General features: G+C 32.8%; 3 protein-coding genes across 3 annotated transcripts; all 3 read left to right on the forward strand.

The window, feature by feature from the left end:
• Positions 1-418: 418 nt before the first annotated feature.
• On the forward strand, positions 419-9627 carry TRIADDRAFT_53780 (uncharacterized protein; the record flags this gene model as incomplete). The annotated part of the gene is made up of 32 exons (XM_002109558.1): positions 419-433; positions 599-652; positions 953-987; positions 1541-2255; positions 2902-2934; positions 3037-3081; positions 3159-3203; positions 3281-3331; positions 3396-3440; positions 3523-3582; positions 3737-3795; positions 3890-3941; positions 4058-4098; positions 4385-4493; positions 4656-4718; positions 4823-4972; positions 5086-5133; positions 5370-5433; positions 5530-5645; positions 5759-6002; positions 6137-6217; positions 6293-6361; positions 6463-6548; positions 6687-6760; positions 6867-6942; positions 7052-7160; positions 7799-7863; positions 7968-8019; positions 8967-9114; positions 9197-9253; positions 9359-9431; positions 9511-9627. 32 exons carry the CDS (start codon positions 419-421, stop codon positions 9625-9627), a joined length of 3051 nt encoding a protein of 1016 aa, XP_002109594.1.
• Positions 9628-11111: 1484 nt separating this feature from the next.
• On the forward strand, positions 11112-13064 carry TRIADDRAFT_53781 (uncharacterized protein; the record flags this gene model as incomplete). The annotated part of the gene is made up of 1 exon (XM_002109559.1): positions 11112-13064. The coding sequence occupies one exon, from the start codon at positions 11112-11114 to the stop codon at positions 13062-13064; it is 1953 nt and encodes a 650-aa protein (XP_002109595.1).
• A 2390-nt stretch (positions 13065-15454) lies between these two features.
• TRIADDRAFT_53782 (uncharacterized protein) lies at positions 15455-16935 on the forward strand (the record flags this gene model as incomplete). The annotated part of the gene is made up of 2 exons (XM_002109560.1): positions 15455-15545; positions 15791-16935. 2 exons carry the CDS (start codon positions 15455-15457, stop codon positions 16933-16935), a joined length of 1236 nt encoding a protein of 411 aa, XP_002109596.1.
• Positions 16936-18839: the final 1904 nt, after the last annotated feature.

The following is an 18839-nucleotide window of genomic DNA, read 5'->3' on the forward strand; positions in this document are numbered from 1 at the left end:
GTCCATGATGAATAAGTCTTCAATTCGAATACAGAGTATTAAAATAAGTCAAGCTGATTGCATGGAGGGTGGATAGAGAGAGGGAGAGAGATGGATTGATTTCGACTTGTCCTGGACAAAGTCCAGGAATTCATGGCAGCAAAACAGACAGACACACGAACGGACGCACTCTTGATGTTGCTTAAGTTTGCGCACGCGTGATGCCACCCCTCGGTTCCCTTGGAAATATCTCTCGCAAACGAATGCCACAACTGAAGAGAGTAAGCACTAACAGCATTAACTATACTATTTTATACTACCGGAGAATAGCATAAATTGCCTTCGAGTTAATATCAGAGTTAGCATTATCGACTGGTTAGAGGTATACAAAAACCAGTAAACACCGCTTAGAGTACATTGTGACATATCGGTTATAAGGATGCCGTCGGGAAAGGTAAATATAGGAATAATAAAAATGATCTGCTAGTAATAATCACAAATAGTAATAATACGGGTAGAGGATATTGAAAATAGCTAGATAGTCTTAATTTTATCATGGATCGAATAGAACATCGAATAAAGATTACTTGATGACTTCATGTCCTTACCCGTTCTATAGACAAGGACTAAAGAAGATACCTGGAAGGAAGATGATTTAAAAAGAGCTATTAAGGTAAGATGCCGCGATACGGCTATCCTATGCTTTGCTTTTTACTACTACCTTAGAAATCTTTTGCTTTTAGATAGAAGAACATGGTGGTAAAACTTTTATTGTTTACAGTGATGTTAGCTTTTTCTGCTAGAATTGATTCTAATACGGTACCTGTATAGTCGTAGGGTACATGTATAGGAACGCATTCTGCGGTATTGCAATAATGAGAGAGAATAGTATAAGACTTGATGATAGTACTGGAATAGTCAAACTTTTATCATTAATTTATGACATAATATTACTTTCATATCTTTATATTAGGGTAAAGATGAAGGAAGACATCGAAGTGAAAGGAGGTAATTTCAGTAAATTAGTTTTCTAATGGTATTTATGTTTTGCCGGATATACAGCACATAACTTACTCAATACTATCTCTTGAGTTTACATGTTATAATTATCGATGATGATAATGAGTAAATAATAAGAGAAATACATCATCACTGACTATATTCACAATATTACCGTATACTTCTAAAAGCAATAATATCTACATTTGTTTCTATCTTATAATCTGCGAATATCAACATGTAATAGACTACGACAGCTTATTGATTAAACAGGTCGTGTATTTTCCGCTTATACATTGGCACTTCATGGAATTATCAAGTCTCGCTGTCTCTTAACTAACCCATAAAATAACAAATATCATTGAACTTCAATGCACATATCTTACCATTATCTACTTAATACCAACATTAAGCTAAATATTGAATGCCAACGTGTTTATACTGTATTACATAAGAAGTCGTCTACATAAAAATGTAAAAATGTTATGAAATTATACAGGATGATGGACCATCAATTGACAACTGATACCACTTATAAGCAATATTTTTTTTTAATAAACAGGAGAAATCATGACGATGATAAGGGTTCCAGCAGACATGCTAGAAAAGAAGAAGGTGGCCAAGTAGGAGATGATAAAAGAAAAGAGCGACATGATCGACCTGAGCATAGAGATAAACACAGGGAAGCACGTGAAGGACGAGAGCATGAATCGAAGAAGGATAGAGATGAAAGACATCGAAGTAGAGAAAATAGACATGATCGTAAGATTCGTCAAACTAAGGATGATTACGGTGAGGATGCGAAACATGATCGAGATCGAAAAAAGAAAGATGATAATGAAGAACGGCATCGAGAAAGAAAAAGAGATGGCAAAGATGCTGATAGAGAGAGGAAACACCGTGACGATAAAGGCGATAGCCACGATAGGCATAGGTCTTCCAGATCAACCGCTAATAATCAAGATGATTCAGAAAGGAAATTAGAATCCAGTCGTAGACATAAGGAAGATAATCATTCTATTGAGCGCCCAGAGAGGCATCCCCGTCCTTCTGAAGATAAAGAAGCACGAGATCGGCGCCGTGATAGGGATAGAAAATATCGTGAGAAAGAGCAGAAAAAACAAAGTGAGGAATTGAAAGACGATCATCGACCAAGACACAGAATAGAGCGACCGTCACATGAGGGTGTTGATAGACAGGATAAAGATCGAAGTAGAGATCGTAGACGACATCACAGCAAAGAGGGTGGTTCTGAAATACAGGACAAGGAAAATCGCGTAAGTTTTAGAATTGGAATAGAGTTTACCCATTCAAAATAGTCATAGTCTAAGTACTATCGATAGGAATAGCGATTAATTAATTACTCCCCTTTCGAATAAGTGTTTTGCTGTTATTTAGAAATAAAAGTCAGTTTTGTCAATTTACATAAAGACTTTATACAATCTTGGTCAAGCATGCACTAAGTTATTAAAAGGGAATGATAGCTACTAAAAGATCACGTCCAATGTTGAAGTACCATATAACCTTAAATCATGCAGGAACTAGGCTACAAGCAAATACTGTAGGAACTTTGCTCTCATTAATGTCTATTAATTTAAAATCATTATATAATGTATGGTATTCAGTCTAGAGTAAAGTTTTAATCAACTAGTACTTGAATTATCAAATACACCTCCCACATGTATAAATCAATATTTGATTTTATACGGATACTATGAGTATTAAACGTAAATTAATACCAGTTATGTTAATTTGAACATTTGGAAATTGATATGTTTGTGACTCAGCGCTCTATGAAGTTTTAATAAGACCAGTGCTAATACTATGTATATCGATGATATACAGCGACTTCGTGATGCAGTATGAGAATAAATAAATACCTCAAGATAGTACTTTAATCATTATATTGCTACCTTTTACTAGGATGAAGATAAAGAAAGACATAGAAGACATGAGGTAGGAATTTTAATGTTAAAATTTTTCGCTATTGTATGAGCATATCATAGTTAATATAAAAGGATTGCACAGTATATCAAACCGTTAACTTATTTTCAACAGACGGAGGAAGAAAGAGAAGAACATCGACGTAGAAGAAAGGAAGAGGTTGATTGTGACGTTAATTAGACTATGCTATAAATAATGAAATAAGAATTAAGGATAGATATATTATTTTAACAAAGACCGAGGAAGAGAAAGAAGAGCGCCGACGTCGACGAAAGGAAGAGGTTAATTGCAATTTTAACTAGACTATGTTAATAAAAATGAAATAAGAATTAAGGGCAGATTTACTATTTTAACGAAGACCGAGGAAGAAAGAGCTGAACGAAGGAGAAGACGGCATGAACGAGAGCAGGTATAAAAAATTTTGATATCATCAAAATGTCTGCAGTGATGGCTAATATTTGATACATTGATAGGCTGATGAGGAGAAGGATGAACATAGAAGACGAAGAAAAGATGAGGTTTATATGAAAATGTTAAATTTGCCTTTATCTCAATCAGAATCTATTATATAATCATGAAATTCTAAAAATTTATTATTAGACTGAAGAGGAAAGAGAAGAACGTAGGAGAAAACGACGAGAAGAAAGAGAAAGAGAAAAGGTCTAGGATGTTTCTATGATTTAGAATAGACAAATTATTGACAAACTATTATAGTTCATCTATTTATTGCATAACCATATGAGCTACTAGATTTAGAATTAAAGCGCTCAAACTTATCTTCTATGATATACCTAATATATACGCAACATTATAGGAACACATTCATGAGGGAGAAGATCACCGACATCGAAACAGAAACGAACAACCAGAAGGGTAATATAAATGAAATTAAATTCAGTCATGATCATGATTAAAATATAAGGCAATATATTTACGTCCTCCAAAAATTTCAATTCTAATTTAAAAGTGAAGCAATCGAAGATTATACGAAGCACAAAGATCGTCCCGATAGACCAAAAGTATTTCTTTCTTTAAATTGCTTCATCGTCTTTATTTCAGTCAAAGTTGAGCTCATTATTTTTATAATACGTCTCTAGAATCAACTTGACATCGCTTATTTTACTTCTTAATCTAGGAGGCAGGGTCTAAACGGACAATTATAACTGAAAAAGAAAGGTAATGAGCCATAAATTCAGTTGTATTTGAAATTATTTTTACACATTTGATAGACAAATTATCATTTCTTATCAAGATCGAATGATAAAAGACTTGATTTAATTCTATTATTATGTCTATATGCAACAAGTATTTAAGTATATCCATAACAGATTTGATCGGAATACATATGTCTGCAGACTTGTAATAGCATAAAACGACGTCAATATCGTACATTTCGGTTTCTAACCGTAAATTATATTGAAATTTGGACGTAAAATATTAAATGTTCAACACTAATTATTAGGAGAGCGTATATGGCATTAAATGACAGCGATGATCAGAAAACTGATAAAGAGAAAGAATTAAGGATTAAGGAGAGAGAAAAGGCCATGCTAAAACAACTCAAAAAGGAGGTTGTCAATCAATACGAATAAATATGATAGCTTTATTTTAAAGGATAATTAACTCAATATACCCGCTTTGCCTATTATTTGAGAATTGAAAAATTTAAGCTGTAATTCATTATCAATTACGACAGCAATTTTAATATTTTGGCGTAATTTTCTTAATAACAGGAACGCAAGAAAGACATTTTAACTACTGATCTAAAGTTCCATACTACAAGTGCAGAGAGTGCAGTAAGTGATTCGATTTTGTTGTAGATTACTGTCATGGGATTGGAGTTATCAGCAGGCAGACAGGCGAGATATTAATTAAATCTTTATTGGATTATATGAAATAGGATGTAGTAGATGACGAAGAATCGGCACCGAAAGCTGCTTCGGCAGTTAGTGCTGCGGAAGCTAAAAATCTATTACAAGATAGTGATCTACAGACATTTGGTAAAAATGGCCAGCAAGAACCACAGGATAATTATGAAGACGATTTTGAGGTATTCAAACTGCAATTTTCTTTAAACGATCTGTCAAGATAGAATTTGGTGAAGGAAAAATTACTTCTAGCTCAAGCATTACGCTGTTAATTACTGCCGTTCATCCTTTACAGGATTACGAAGATGATTTTGAAGAAGATGGTGACGAAGACGTCGATGAGGTAAATTTTCGACATTAGTAAGATATGGAAAATAGTCAAAAGAAATGTTATAATGGCTTATTTTTCAATCAATCATGTTTCATGCTTGCCTATTTTATAATTCCTAGGACCTACGCGAGGTAAATTTAGCATGATTCAAAGTTATATAATCCTATATTATTTGATATAAAACAAGAAATAGAAGGTTTATCAATATAAATCAATACATCATACAATCTGATACCTTCATATTTTAGGTAATGCAAGCCATGAGAAAAGAAAATGAAAGCTTAAACAGAACAACAGCGGATGAAATAATAGGTAAAATCGGGAAATTATGATTCGGATCGATAACTTTAATAGTCCTATAGTAAATTAAAGAATGAATTTAACTTGCCTTGCCACTTTAAACTTCAGAATCTAAAACAACGGAGAAAGAAGCACGACCAACTAAGGGATTTATTAATTTTACCGCTGCAAAACAACGAACATTAAATGCGAAAGTAGCTGAAAAAACTAAAAAAAGAGGAAAGGTAGGGAACTTCCGATACTTTTACATACTATTTAGTTTATGTTCTTATCTATTAAAATTATTTTAGTTCATTAGCTAAAATTAATGCTGTACGATTAATCGAAATTTCTTTAGGAATTATTAAAGTTAATTGATTTGGATAGCGTTGGATTTAATATGTTTGAACTTGAGCCCTTGAATGAGTATTCCCTATATATGAAAAGTTTTGGTCGGACCAACACCGATCAAGCTTATGTCCAATGCGGTGATGATAATCTTGATCAAGAAATTCAAACTGAGGACATTACTACTACGGATAGATGGGTTCAATTTCCAGCTGAAGGAACCCTTAGTCACGGCGCCAGTCAAACTAGAAATAGTAAGTTTATACAGAGACTCCGTATTCTTTTAATTTTCATAGCAAATTTATACTCGTCGATCTTCATTATCATCTGATGAATGAAATGAACAGTAAATTTAAAATTAAATATTTCTTGATATCTAATTTTATAGATGACGATTTATTCAGCGATTCTGAAGCTATAGTAATGCAAAATGATTCATTAAAATTGTCGCAGTTTCTTCAATCTGCTGGTCATGTTTGTGCCGCACTGTTAGAGGAAGAAGATGCATACCGACAAGGTAAACGGGTTCAAACTACAAATATAGGTAGTCAAGTCCAGACTCAAGTCAGTGGTGATATCTTCACTTGCGGTAGTAAATTATCATTTTTACAAGGTAAGAACTAATCGAGGTTTACGTAGTTGCATACGTGACAATAAATCCATTTTCCTTTGGTAAAGTCAAACAAATAGTGATACATTTATAATTAATTTTAGGTCGGCCAATCTCTCGTATGCAATTTTTGCATAATCAAACTCATCTACTGTTGACTCTCCACCAACCAGCAGCTAATCCAGTTTCGGTTAGATAGACTAACTCATTTTCGTCGAAATTACATATAGAAATAGAAGCTAAAATTGGGTTACTCCAGTCTGATACTATTAGCTAAGAATCTTTTTACTGTATTAATCTATCATTTATATTATCATTTATGTAAAAGGTTAAATCCGCCATCACCAGTGATATGTCATTTATATGCTTATGGAATATCAACGAACCATCGCAGCCCCAAAAGTATATTCCATAAAATACCGATTTAATGACTTATCATAATTAAAAGAATATCTTTGGATTAAAAATATTAAGGTTACAAATACATTTACTCTTATAATTTAATTAGAGTACTTATTAGTGACGATATGCCAAATTGTTGCTGTATGTCACCCCAAAAAGCATCGTTGGCGTTCGCTGGAACGGTAAGTTATAATGCTTGCGATGATATAACTTGTTAGCCCTTTATTAATAACATTTCTACTGTATGGATTTGATTTTTATGATTACGTTATCTTGGTGTTCTAATCTCAGATGGATGGTGCGGTACTGGTTTGGGATCTTCGTGAAACGTCTTCACTCCATAAATCTTTCACTATCGATGGTGTCGACTGGTATTTAAGACATCCAACTTATTCTACAAGTAAGTAAAAGGATATAAAATTTTCATAAATAAAAATTTAAGCTTTATTTATGAAAAATTTAATATCAATGCTTAGAATATAATTGGGATAGTAAATCTGATACCATATATATTTAATCATCTAATCTCATTGCCTTAAATTAATAGATGGCACTTTACAAGATACTAATCATCACAGTCCTGTCGTATCTATACTACCTTTGGTATCTCTTGATAAGTATGCTCATAGATGGAGCCATTGCTAATTATTTTAGGCAAATAGCTCCTAAAATACACCAAATTTTTTCCTGCCATATGAACAAGTAATATCATCGAAACTAAATTTTAGATTTTTCTTATTGATTTATCAGCAATGTCAAAAACAGTAATGCCACCTCTAAGAATAATGGTAGGAATGAAATAAATGATAATTTTTATCTTACGATAGTTGATCAGTAAATAGAGAATCGAGAATTACTACATTACATCCATTAATAGTAATGACAATTAACTGGTCTTAGATATAATTAAAATATTATTAGATAGTAAGTGTACTGTATTTAATGATATCGTTAGAGCGATATTGCCGTATTGGATAGATAAACCAAAGCCTATTTGTTATAAATTTCACTAATGTTACTTTCTTAATTAATATTTAGATGAATCATCGGGTTTATCATTTCAACTAGCATCATTAGAGAGAGAAGGAACAATAAATATTTGGGTTTGTTCTTTACTTTGATTGATGTCAACGATTACTTTACTTCAGTACGGACGGATCTCGTTTTAGGCTACTATTATTCTTAGATTCAATTTATTTTCAACTAGGTCGTAGTGGAAATTTCTCGACCAGATCTCGCCGGATCTACAGTAGATCTTGGTAAGCTAAAAATAAAACAATTATTTTGTCTTATAGCAAAAGCGAATTTAATTTTCATCAATATCTATAGGATTATTACCTGGAGGCCGCGTTAAATTATTAAAAACCTCTTGGATAAATATAAAAATTCCACTCACACAGTGCGTAATTGCTCAAAAGCTTCGCATGATTAACAGATGATGATTTAAATGTTAAGCTTAACAAAGTTGAATGTTCTACTTTAAGGAGCCTCGTAATGCCTACAAGTATTTCAACATTGGGCTTGCAGTTGGCACCAAGTGATCCTAATCACTTTTACATTGTCACCGATATGGTAAATATAACTGAAATAGCTCTATCATAATTGAAAAGCTCTATACACATTATGTAGTATCAGATTTATTCTTTGACGCTTTTGAGAAATTATATTTACAACATTTTTTTAATTGGCTTTGTGTGTTATATTCGATTTAACTATAATTTTTAGGTGTATTATGATTAACATACGTACTTGTCTGTAGGGTACAGTAATACATGATGTTCGTTCCGGTAGCCGGCCAAGTATTCGATTACATAGATCTAAATACGGTTTGTAAAGCAATGGAATGCTGATATTTTTGCTATAGATGAATATGGCAGAGCAAATATCTCACTTAAATATAATTCTTGACATCTTTTGCTTTAGCATCTCCATGTGAAGTGGTCTCGATTGAATTCTCTCCATTTTTACAATCCTTTTTTATTGTTAGTTTTAATAGCTGTGTTTGCATTCTTGTAGACATTTGAAGCCCTTTATACACTAACCTATTTTAATCTAACTTATACTTATGGATGATCAAAATTATTAATTATAATCATTTCAATCAGATTGGATGCAATGACTGTACGGTTCGACTATATAATACAGCGACAGGTAGCTATAGTTATAGCTTTTAAGATAGATAAATATTTCGCTTTGCCATTTATAGATGAGCTAGCTTATTATGATCGTTTGCGGTGTATAGACCTTCCTTTGCTTACGTTACGTACGAAGAAGGCTGTAGTTAATGCTTCATGGTCTCGTAGTCGACCAAGTGTAATCTATGCCGTAGATGAAAACTCAACATTTTATGTTTGGTATGTTGAAATTAACTATTTCATAAATATACATGGAATAATATTATTTTACGTGTCCTTTCATTCACAATTTTTTCCATAGGTCACTTCTGGAAACTGCTGCTGAGCCAGCTATAGTTGATAAATTCACAAATAGCAAGTAAATTGATAAAGAAATAATTTAATTCATGTCTGTCTTTATTGTTTTTAATTAATAACTATAATATCCATAGTAAACGAATAATATAATTAATATTTTAATTAGGATAACGACATTTGTATTGTCGAACGATGTTGCAGCTTTGGGTTTAGGGACTCCTGGCAGACCACCACAAATGGTCAGTATTTTTGTGCCATTATTGCTACGATTTTATTCTTTATACATCTAACTGATATATATCGGTTATTTTATATCAGGCTATTTCATATGACAGTGGTCGAATGGAAATTCACACTTTCAACACACGATTTGGATCGCCTGTAGAAAATGAGCTTCAAAATCTAGAAAGTTATTTTAATAAGATTGTAATATAAGTTTCATCTGCAAAATTAGCGTCTTCATTTATCTTAGCAGTCAGAACTTGATAATCCAGCATTTGTATCTGCATTTCGCTATACATGAATATACACACAAATCACTTCAAAATTAATTACGAATGTACTCTTTACTTCGGCATTACAATTAGATATCAAATGAGCATATCTTGAACATTCTTAATAAGAAGATTGTTATTAAGGACAATGTTTATAACGCGATAATAGAATCTTCTAGAACTAGCATGTTTAAATCTAAATATATTCAGGCCAACATAGCAACTTAACTATGTGAAATTTTAAATTTATGACAATATCTTGTGATTGATGTGAACATTTGCCTATATCTTTCTGTAATCTATTTTAATGCGTAAATCATTAACTGTTTGACCTAGAACATGATGTGTACTATAGTAGATCACCGGTTAGGTTCTTGCTATTGAAAGTTTTATCTCTACGTTGATAAACTAATTTATTCCAGATCGATAGTTTCGACCGCAGTTATCAAGTTTATGATCACATTCAAGTTTTTTAAATTCTGTTTATATCTAGTAAATTATTTTAATGTCAGTACTTCAGAAAAAAATAATAATTATATTCGACTAGGGCATTATAATCAAGATACGAAGATATGTCATAAATTGATTATATATATACTCTGATAAACAATTGTCTAGAGTTTCATTGATTAAAATAATTTATCTCTGTACATTTAAGCTATTATAATAAATTTATAAATACTGCCAGAAAAATTGTGTAGCTAACATTATAAGATAAATTCAAGAAAACTAACATCTATATGGATACAGCATCTTAGTTATCATTTTAAATAATTAATATATACTTAATTGGCTACATCTATTACCCTATTGCAGTCAAGCACAAGCACCTTCGTAGCTTAAAACATGGTTAGACTTGGTATACGTTTGAATGTACGGTATGTGTAAATAAATGATATTCTAAAATGCCGTTATACCGAATGTGTACAATATTTTTGCTTGGTACGGTATACACTTTTATACAAATATACTGATCACTGATCAGTATACGTATCTTTAGTTGATCAAATTTGTTTTATTGCAGAATACCTCAAATTAAACTTTAAAGCGTATGCCTGGTTTATGAATGTGTATTGAAATGATATCATAAAAATATGCTTGAGATCTGTATATCTTGAGCCAGACTGTATGGCTTAGGTTAATTATATTTTGTTTGAGCTTGCGCGTTGGTTACTAAAGGGAAGCTTGCCTCAAGTTACCATGACAATAAGCGATGAATAATGGATTGCAGTTTGTCTTCTTTATCCATTGCCACATATTCATCATAATTAAAGAAAATTTTATAACGGAGGAGTGAGAAATAGTAGGATAAAATTATTGAAGGTTCCGCAGAGCTATACTGGATTATGGTTGTGTAGTTAAAATAGTTCATTTACTCAGTATTCTTGTTACTGATATTGGGTGAAGTGTAACCGCTTTTACAATATGAACAGCTCAAGGAATAATAATTCAGCGGACTTAGAGGATGGTATCGTAGCTTCTAGGGTAAATTTGTATCGGAATAGACCCAAAAAGAAAATAAACAAGACATCGTGCCGTGGCAAGAAGCATCAAATAATTAAGAAATGTAACACGACGCCAAAGATAATAACAAGTAACGTTGATAGTAAATCACTAAGATCGAAGACAGCTCCGGCTAAAGTTAAAATCCAACCCAAATCCTCAATAAAGGTTAATTCGAAGATAGACAGCTATAATCTAAATTGCAATGTAAATAGTAGCAATGCTCAGATTAGTCCACGAACAAGAACTCCTAATATTACAGCGAAATCAACTATCGACTGTTATAATCCTAATCGAATATCGATTAGCAAGGGAGTTAAGATCAATTTTGGCAAGAAGATTATTACTGGCGATGTAAGCGTTCGAGTTGATTGTCACAAAATGGACTATAGGCCACCTAGGACTGACATTAAATTGAGCCCTCGAAAGGAAAGAATGGATTTAAGTAAGGTGAAAAGCTTAGTAGACTGCCATAATAAAGTACCTCAATCCACCCTTGAATGTAAAGCAAAGATTAGTAAAATACGAACTAAAATCAACCTGGAAAGTGTATGTAGCAAGATTGATAATTACAACGATAAGAGTTTAACGTTAAGCTCAAGAAAAGCTAAAGTTATCAGTAATAAATCAAGACCCAACGAAGTCCAAAGTAGTCGTATTGACTGTCGAAATAGCAGTTATAATCATTCAGCTAGCAGTGTTCAAATCTTGAATGAACCATCCGTAAAAGTCGAAGCTCATTCCCGTCTTCCTATGGATTACGCTGTAACTAAAAATCATTCTAAAGATCATGTAACTATATTTCAAAATTCTGTTGATTTTAATCCGGTTACTGCGAAGGTTGATAGCTGTAACTATAACTTTAACAATTCAGCAAACAGTAAAGAGAAAGTGATTGTTTATCACCGTTCTAATGATATTGATATAGATGATATTGGTCCGGCGATAGATTGCCATAACAGGTCATTTGCTAATTCTACTAAAGAAGATACGAGTACTTTGGTCTATGATAGTCCATTAGATATAAGTAAAGCGAATACAAGTAAAATTGATCATCACAATATTACATATCATCCAAAGGAGAGCTATGCTAATATTAAGCAAGACGCAATTTGCTACCACGTCGATGCAATAGTTAGTTCGATAAATCATTCGTATCGTCACAATGAAAATAATGACATTAGTGTTGTCAGTAGTACTGCTAACTTTAACGAAATTAAAAGTAAGATAGATCATGAAAATAAGAATTTAAATCAGGATAAGAAAGATTTGGCAAGGATTAAATCGAGTTTGATATCCTATAAAGATATTCCGGCGAAAGTCAGCAATATTAATCCAAGTTATATTTTATCCTCTTCTAATGTAAATATCTGTAATTCCAAAGTTGAATGTGATCAAGTTGTACCTAAAATCGATTGCCATTTAACACAATATCCTACTCGGTGTAATATTTCATCCATTATTAGCGATAAATTAGATTATTCTAATATTCCAGGCAAAGTGGATCACAGTAATATCAAGTGTCGAAAAACAAAAACGAGAGCTGAAATTGTACAAGTGCAAGAGAATCGACAATATTACACTAGACCAGAGATGAATAAACGTAGATATAACCGTCATTACGATAGTGTCAAGTATACGTCTACATCAGATGTTGATACTTTAACGAAATATCATGATCCAACGAATGTTCAATTTGTAAGCCGAGGCAAAAAAGCTATTTCTTCAACATATCAGGCTAATATTTTGACTTGTCCAAATGATCATTATAGTAATGTAAAGCCTAAGGTTGATTGTTTTAATTTTATTAGTGATAATTATCATCGAAAGCAGTACGATAGTGCGCGTTATACAACGATGGTTGAGGTACTTTAAGCTAGATTTTGATAACTATTCATACATTCGACATGATATGAATCTTCTAACTGTATATTTGTATGCTGGTGTTTATGCATGTCCCCTTGTCCATGTATATTAGCGAATGCTGTGTCATATTAAATATTTTATTAATGGCTTGATAATATGAATTTATTGTTGCATATTAATTATCCAATTTAATTTAGTATTTAGAATATGTTAGGATTAGATGCAATAAAGAAGATGAACAGTTTTACCATGCTATTCTGAGATTGTACTTGCATGGAGTTTTGCATGTATATCAGTATACTCATACTGAAGTGAACTAGGACAGTCATGAAAGAGTATAAGTTCTGCTTTATCGGTTGGATATCTGTGATCATTTCAGGTAGTCGGCATGTGCAACTAGGCGTACAAAAAATAGGATATGTATAGAAGTGATCCGGTGATCCAAAGAGTAGCATCATGTTTAGGAGAGAAATCTCCATATTTTGTGATTCGGAATTTCAAGGTATTTTATTATTACTACAATACGATGAAATAGAGAGAGAAATTTCAGTTATCCTTGATTGAATAAGGAGATTCCTGGTTTGGCTATCCAGTTACTCCTTAGCTGACTGAAAGGAGTGCAATCGATAAAAAATCGATTAAAATCATTAAGGATGGACGCATGAAACTTTTAAAATACTTGCTGTACTTCCTGAACTTCTCTCAATTCGTTATTGCTGCATGCAACCAGTACACTAGTACAATACTGCGTTTTTTATTTTAAAGTTTAATATCTCTAAAAGTACAAAACCTACAGCTTTAAAGTTTTCAGATTATGATAGGTTATTTATTTATTATTACTCTACTCGGTTTGATATCAATTACATTAGCAATATTTTATCTGCATGAAGGCAGTCCATGTTGAATTAAACAATAAGATGCCGGTATCTTCTAAGCATTTTTATTTTATTTCTTTTGTTCTAAACTTTTGACTTTAAATCCAATTTCCTCCGTGATGCGATATCAAATCTTATTCCCGATTTTTACAATCTAATCGTTCAACTATTCAGCAATGTACTTAAATAGTCTGTTTTTAAGGATTTTACCTAGTTTTACTCGAAATTTAGTATTTTTTCGTAGCTAAACATTCCATACACCCTCATTTCGGTACATTTTTTTGGCAAATTGCTGTACGATTTGGCAATACTAATTTTAAATTTGTGCGCTGGGATAATTTTTGGACACCCTGTACCTAGACTGGATCCTCCCTTGGACGGACAGACATGTGGTTATATTTGGTCAACAAATTGTGTCAAACACTTCAATTTGACAGTACTTTAGTATGCACACGATACCCTTGCGCAGTTCAAGGATAGTAACAAAAAAAAAATAAATCGGCGAGATTCGCAGTTTTCTGATGAAAATTATAACGTTATCTCGCGTTGCGCACAGCTTAAATCTAGTTTAATTTGCTTGATTTAAGCGAGAATGACTTGGAAAAGACTTCAAAAAACCTACAAAGCAAGCACTGTGAACGACGTGTTCAAATAATTGCGATCAATCCCAGATGACCTAATGCACACTCATTATTGTACTGCAGACAATCGATTCTGAATTCACAGATTTTTTCTAAATGGAGTAATATTACATTGTATTCCATTACCTGTTAATTAACTAAGCTCTGCTTGCAGGCAGTAACTTTAGATCCTAAAGTGTTCTTTAACTTAAATGAGTACAAGTGATTTAGAAAACAGATACAAAAGATCCATACTGAGTAACTATTTTTCGGCCTTGTCTGGTATGAAAAGTCCGTCCACCCAAAGTCCATGTGTTTTTCTAGTGGTCCCTGACCATAGAAGAAAGAAAAAATCATATAGTACAGTATTACAGTATGGCGCTAACTTACTGTACTGTACAGTGTACAGTACCAGTACCAGTACTCAAATAGTACTGTATTAGTGTATTGTACAGTACTTTACACACATGTGCTTTACAGTACAGTATACTGTACAACTGTACAATACTGTGGTAAAGTTCTAGATTGATCCAGAAAACGAGTGCAGTAGAGAGCTATTGATACACAAAGCCAAGCATTGTCTCTATTAATAAGTACTACAATAGCTGTTATTGTTCATTGTAATCTGGAAAAGTCCTGATTGTTCTCATCTCAAGAGCAGGTAAAATATATAAGCTTTGCGAAATGAATTAATTTGCAAGTTTGCAGTAAAATTTCAAAAGTTATTCCGAAATTATCGTATTCTGCAGGAAATTACTGTATTGTAGTGAATTTTCATTAAACTTGATCACAGTTGACAACTTCTTTACTCTATCTCAACTTGAAACTGTACCGCCGTATTTCAAAGTTGAAATTAAATCATTATCTGGAATATTTTGTTGACAAAATCTAACTATTGCAAGCAATGTTACGTTTCAGTCATCCGTGGTTCGATTCTGTTATGCCCTTGAATAGAGGTTTTGCTGGAAGATACGTCAATCAACCCCAAAGAAGAGGTAAACAATATATAGATACTTGAACCAGCTATCCAACTACAGTACGAGAATGATGAATCGATGCATGCAGTACATTAGTAGTAGCATACTGGCTGGCGTGTTATTTAATTGAAGCCAGATTGACTTCATTATACAGTAATTACTAATTTAGATATTTTTCAATAGTGTCAATTAATAATCAGAACATTAATATCATACTCGCATAGACTTACCAGCATCTAAACTACTGCTTTTATCCCCCATAGGCTATATCAACCCCTTAATGGATGATTATCATGATGAAGAAATGGAATACGGGCCCAGAGGTTATCAGACTTCGGAGCCCGAGCAATCATTTCTAGCGTTTTCCCCATTTGAAAATCGATGGCCGATGTATTCATCTCATTCTACTGAAAGCCGATATTGTAGCGAATTTCCTAATCGCTCGACGAGCAATAATTCGATACCTCGACAAAGAAGGAGGCCTACAACAAAGTCTAGAAATACGTCTCATACAACATCATCACCTCGGTCATCAGCAGCTGATCATAAGCGCGATACCATTGAATCTCGATTCGATCCATTTGGAATTTTTCCATGGTTTTCTAATCGTTATGATGAAAAAAGTGATAATATGCAAGAAGATAGTGATCCAAAACTAGAAGAAAATGAAACTTATGGTGCCTGTGAGAAAAATTTAGCAAATATTAATGAGCAGCCATTAAAGAATGCAGCTTCGGTATCGTCCGACGAAGATATATCAAGTGGCTCAGACGACGATCAAGCAATGGAGAAAGAGGTAAACAAAGATGCAATGGTTGAGCAACATAGGTCACTTAATACCGAGAGCACCCAACAGAATTCTTCCTCTCTTCCAAATAATGACCAAGTTATCACCTCGTTGACTTCTGAAGAGGGATACGAAGCTGACAAATCATCATCATGCAGTGATGAAGACGGTATTCATAAATCAGATGTACCTCACAACTGCCAAAGTAGTATGGTAAAAGAAAGTAACGACGTTTCTTCCGATGAAAACCATGAAGAAAGTGAAGACCAATCTAAAACTACAGATGAAGAAATGACAACAGAGATAGTAGACTCCAATGATACTAGTAGTGATAAAGAATCCGCTGAATATTGTACTATGCAATTGGAAAAGGTTAAATCTCTAGAAGATACCGTTCAAGAGTTAGCATTAAAAGTTGAAACATTTTACGGAAGCAAAAAGGATAAGGAATACCTCTATATTGATGAATCGCTCACTCGAGTACTCTTAGAGTTAGATCAGGTTGAAACACGCGGAATACAGCAAATTAGAGATGCTCGTAAGTTAGTTGCAACCTTTGTGAACAATATTATTGACGAATTGGAATTTCGAGTTAATTCACATAAAAACGATTCGTCATAGTCATAGATGATATTAAGATTCCATTTTGTGATAACTGTTTATAAGATTTTTAATGTGTATATAATTAGTATCAAGGTATTGCTCTATTGTATGGTAATGGATGCATATGTTTGAAATGCGCTGTATATCTAAATTATATGTCAAATCATGCAGCTAGGATCATTTTCGGCATCGTTCGAATTAAGAAATGTTAAATTATTATGATTATTCTATTTGTAATGTAATTAGATAAATATTTATTCATCGTCTTACAATTGGTTATTATTAGATATGGTGTATGAAGATTACTCTTTCACCAATAAATATCATTATTATCCAAAAAATGGCCTATTAGCTTGCTAAAATAGAAATTTATTAAGAGCCTGACTACCGTAGTAATCGATATCCGATAAATCAGACCTTTAGACTGGAATATGTTAACAACCTTAAATTTTTACTTACGCGTATGTTATATACAGCAGGATTTCTTGCCAATTATGTTATCGTGCTCTTCCCCGTATGAAACAAGAATAGTTATGCTGTTTAAGTTAAAGGATAAATAATATCTACTAGTTAGCACCTTTACATTGGGAATTTTACTAGAACGAGACTAATATCTAGGAATTTGCTATCAGATCGATTTCAGAAGTTATTCAATTTATAGGTACCATCGTTTATTATATATTAAACGTTATTCTTACTGGAATAGCAAGAACTAGTTTAATAGATTTCAGAGTACTGTAGCTGAATATAATGCAGCAGTAAATTGTTAGAGGGTATGGCCACGGGCCTATGACTGCAGACTTGTAGTTTATGATAGGGTACTAGACTAGCCTAGTTTTATTATATAATTATTGCGGCACAGTAGAATGCTGCCATTTCAGATTTACCAACTGTGAATAGTTTACAATGCATTTTACCGTGTTGTGATAACGTAAGAAGTTTGAAGTACCTAGATGTTGGTGATTATCTTTTTTTAAGTTATTGTAATGAATGTTAAGACCTGAAAAATTAACTCCATGCAAAAGCTTCTAATAATTGGAATTGGAGATAATCAACCTTAGTTTATTACAAGATTTGAATTCATTCATTCATTAATTAATTAATCGATCAACTTGAACACAAGTAACCACAACTAAATCATAGTTAACTATAACAGTCAAAAATAAGGGTATTAGAATGAGCCACTGCTAACCGTAGCTATGATATTGCAATATATAATGTCCAGATTGGCAATGGCTTGTACCCGCCAAGTTACAACTTCAATTGAATATAAATGAATTTTATTTCACTGATATTTTCTTAATTTATTGATAAAACATTCTTCCACAGGAGTGATCATTATAATAATGTTGATACAGTTGGAAGATGTATCCACATGTCTTAAAAGATCAATATTTCTTAAAATGGACTCTAACAATGGAATATATGGAATAAAGTTTTCTAAAGTACAAAAGGGCCTATTCTGAGCAACAGTTTTCAATCGTTGCCGCTATCTAAATCCTATAATCGATAATGTTACAATATGGTCTACAGATAATAACGGCACGATAGCCCTATACGGCATATGCTTGAAGAAAAGAAAAACAAATATTGTCTAATGATGTTTTGGTGTTTCAAAAAAATTTGACTTCACCGTTTAGATAAATTTATGCAATTCTAACAAGTTTTGCTCGTCAACACGGAGTTAGTAAATTTCTATCAAGAACGCGATAAATTGTGACGGTGCGTAGAATAGGCACCATAAATCATGAACCGATATCGTACTTTGATTCGCGTGCAAATGCGAATGTTGGATAGTAACTATCCATTTCTATAGTGATATTTACAGCATCGGTAGCTACTTTAAGCCAGCCATAAGTAGTCATCAAGTGCTTCTATTGTTTGCACGTTGAAATGGTGGCGTGATAGCTATATCGATGTCA

This window comes from Trichoplax adhaerens, genomic scaffold, assembly GCF_000150275.1.
Source record: "Trichoplax adhaerens TRIADscaffold_2 genomic scaffold, whole genome shotgun sequence".
NCBI lineage: Eukaryota > Metazoa > Placozoa > Uniplacotomia > Trichoplacea > Trichoplacidae > Trichoplax > Trichoplax adhaerens.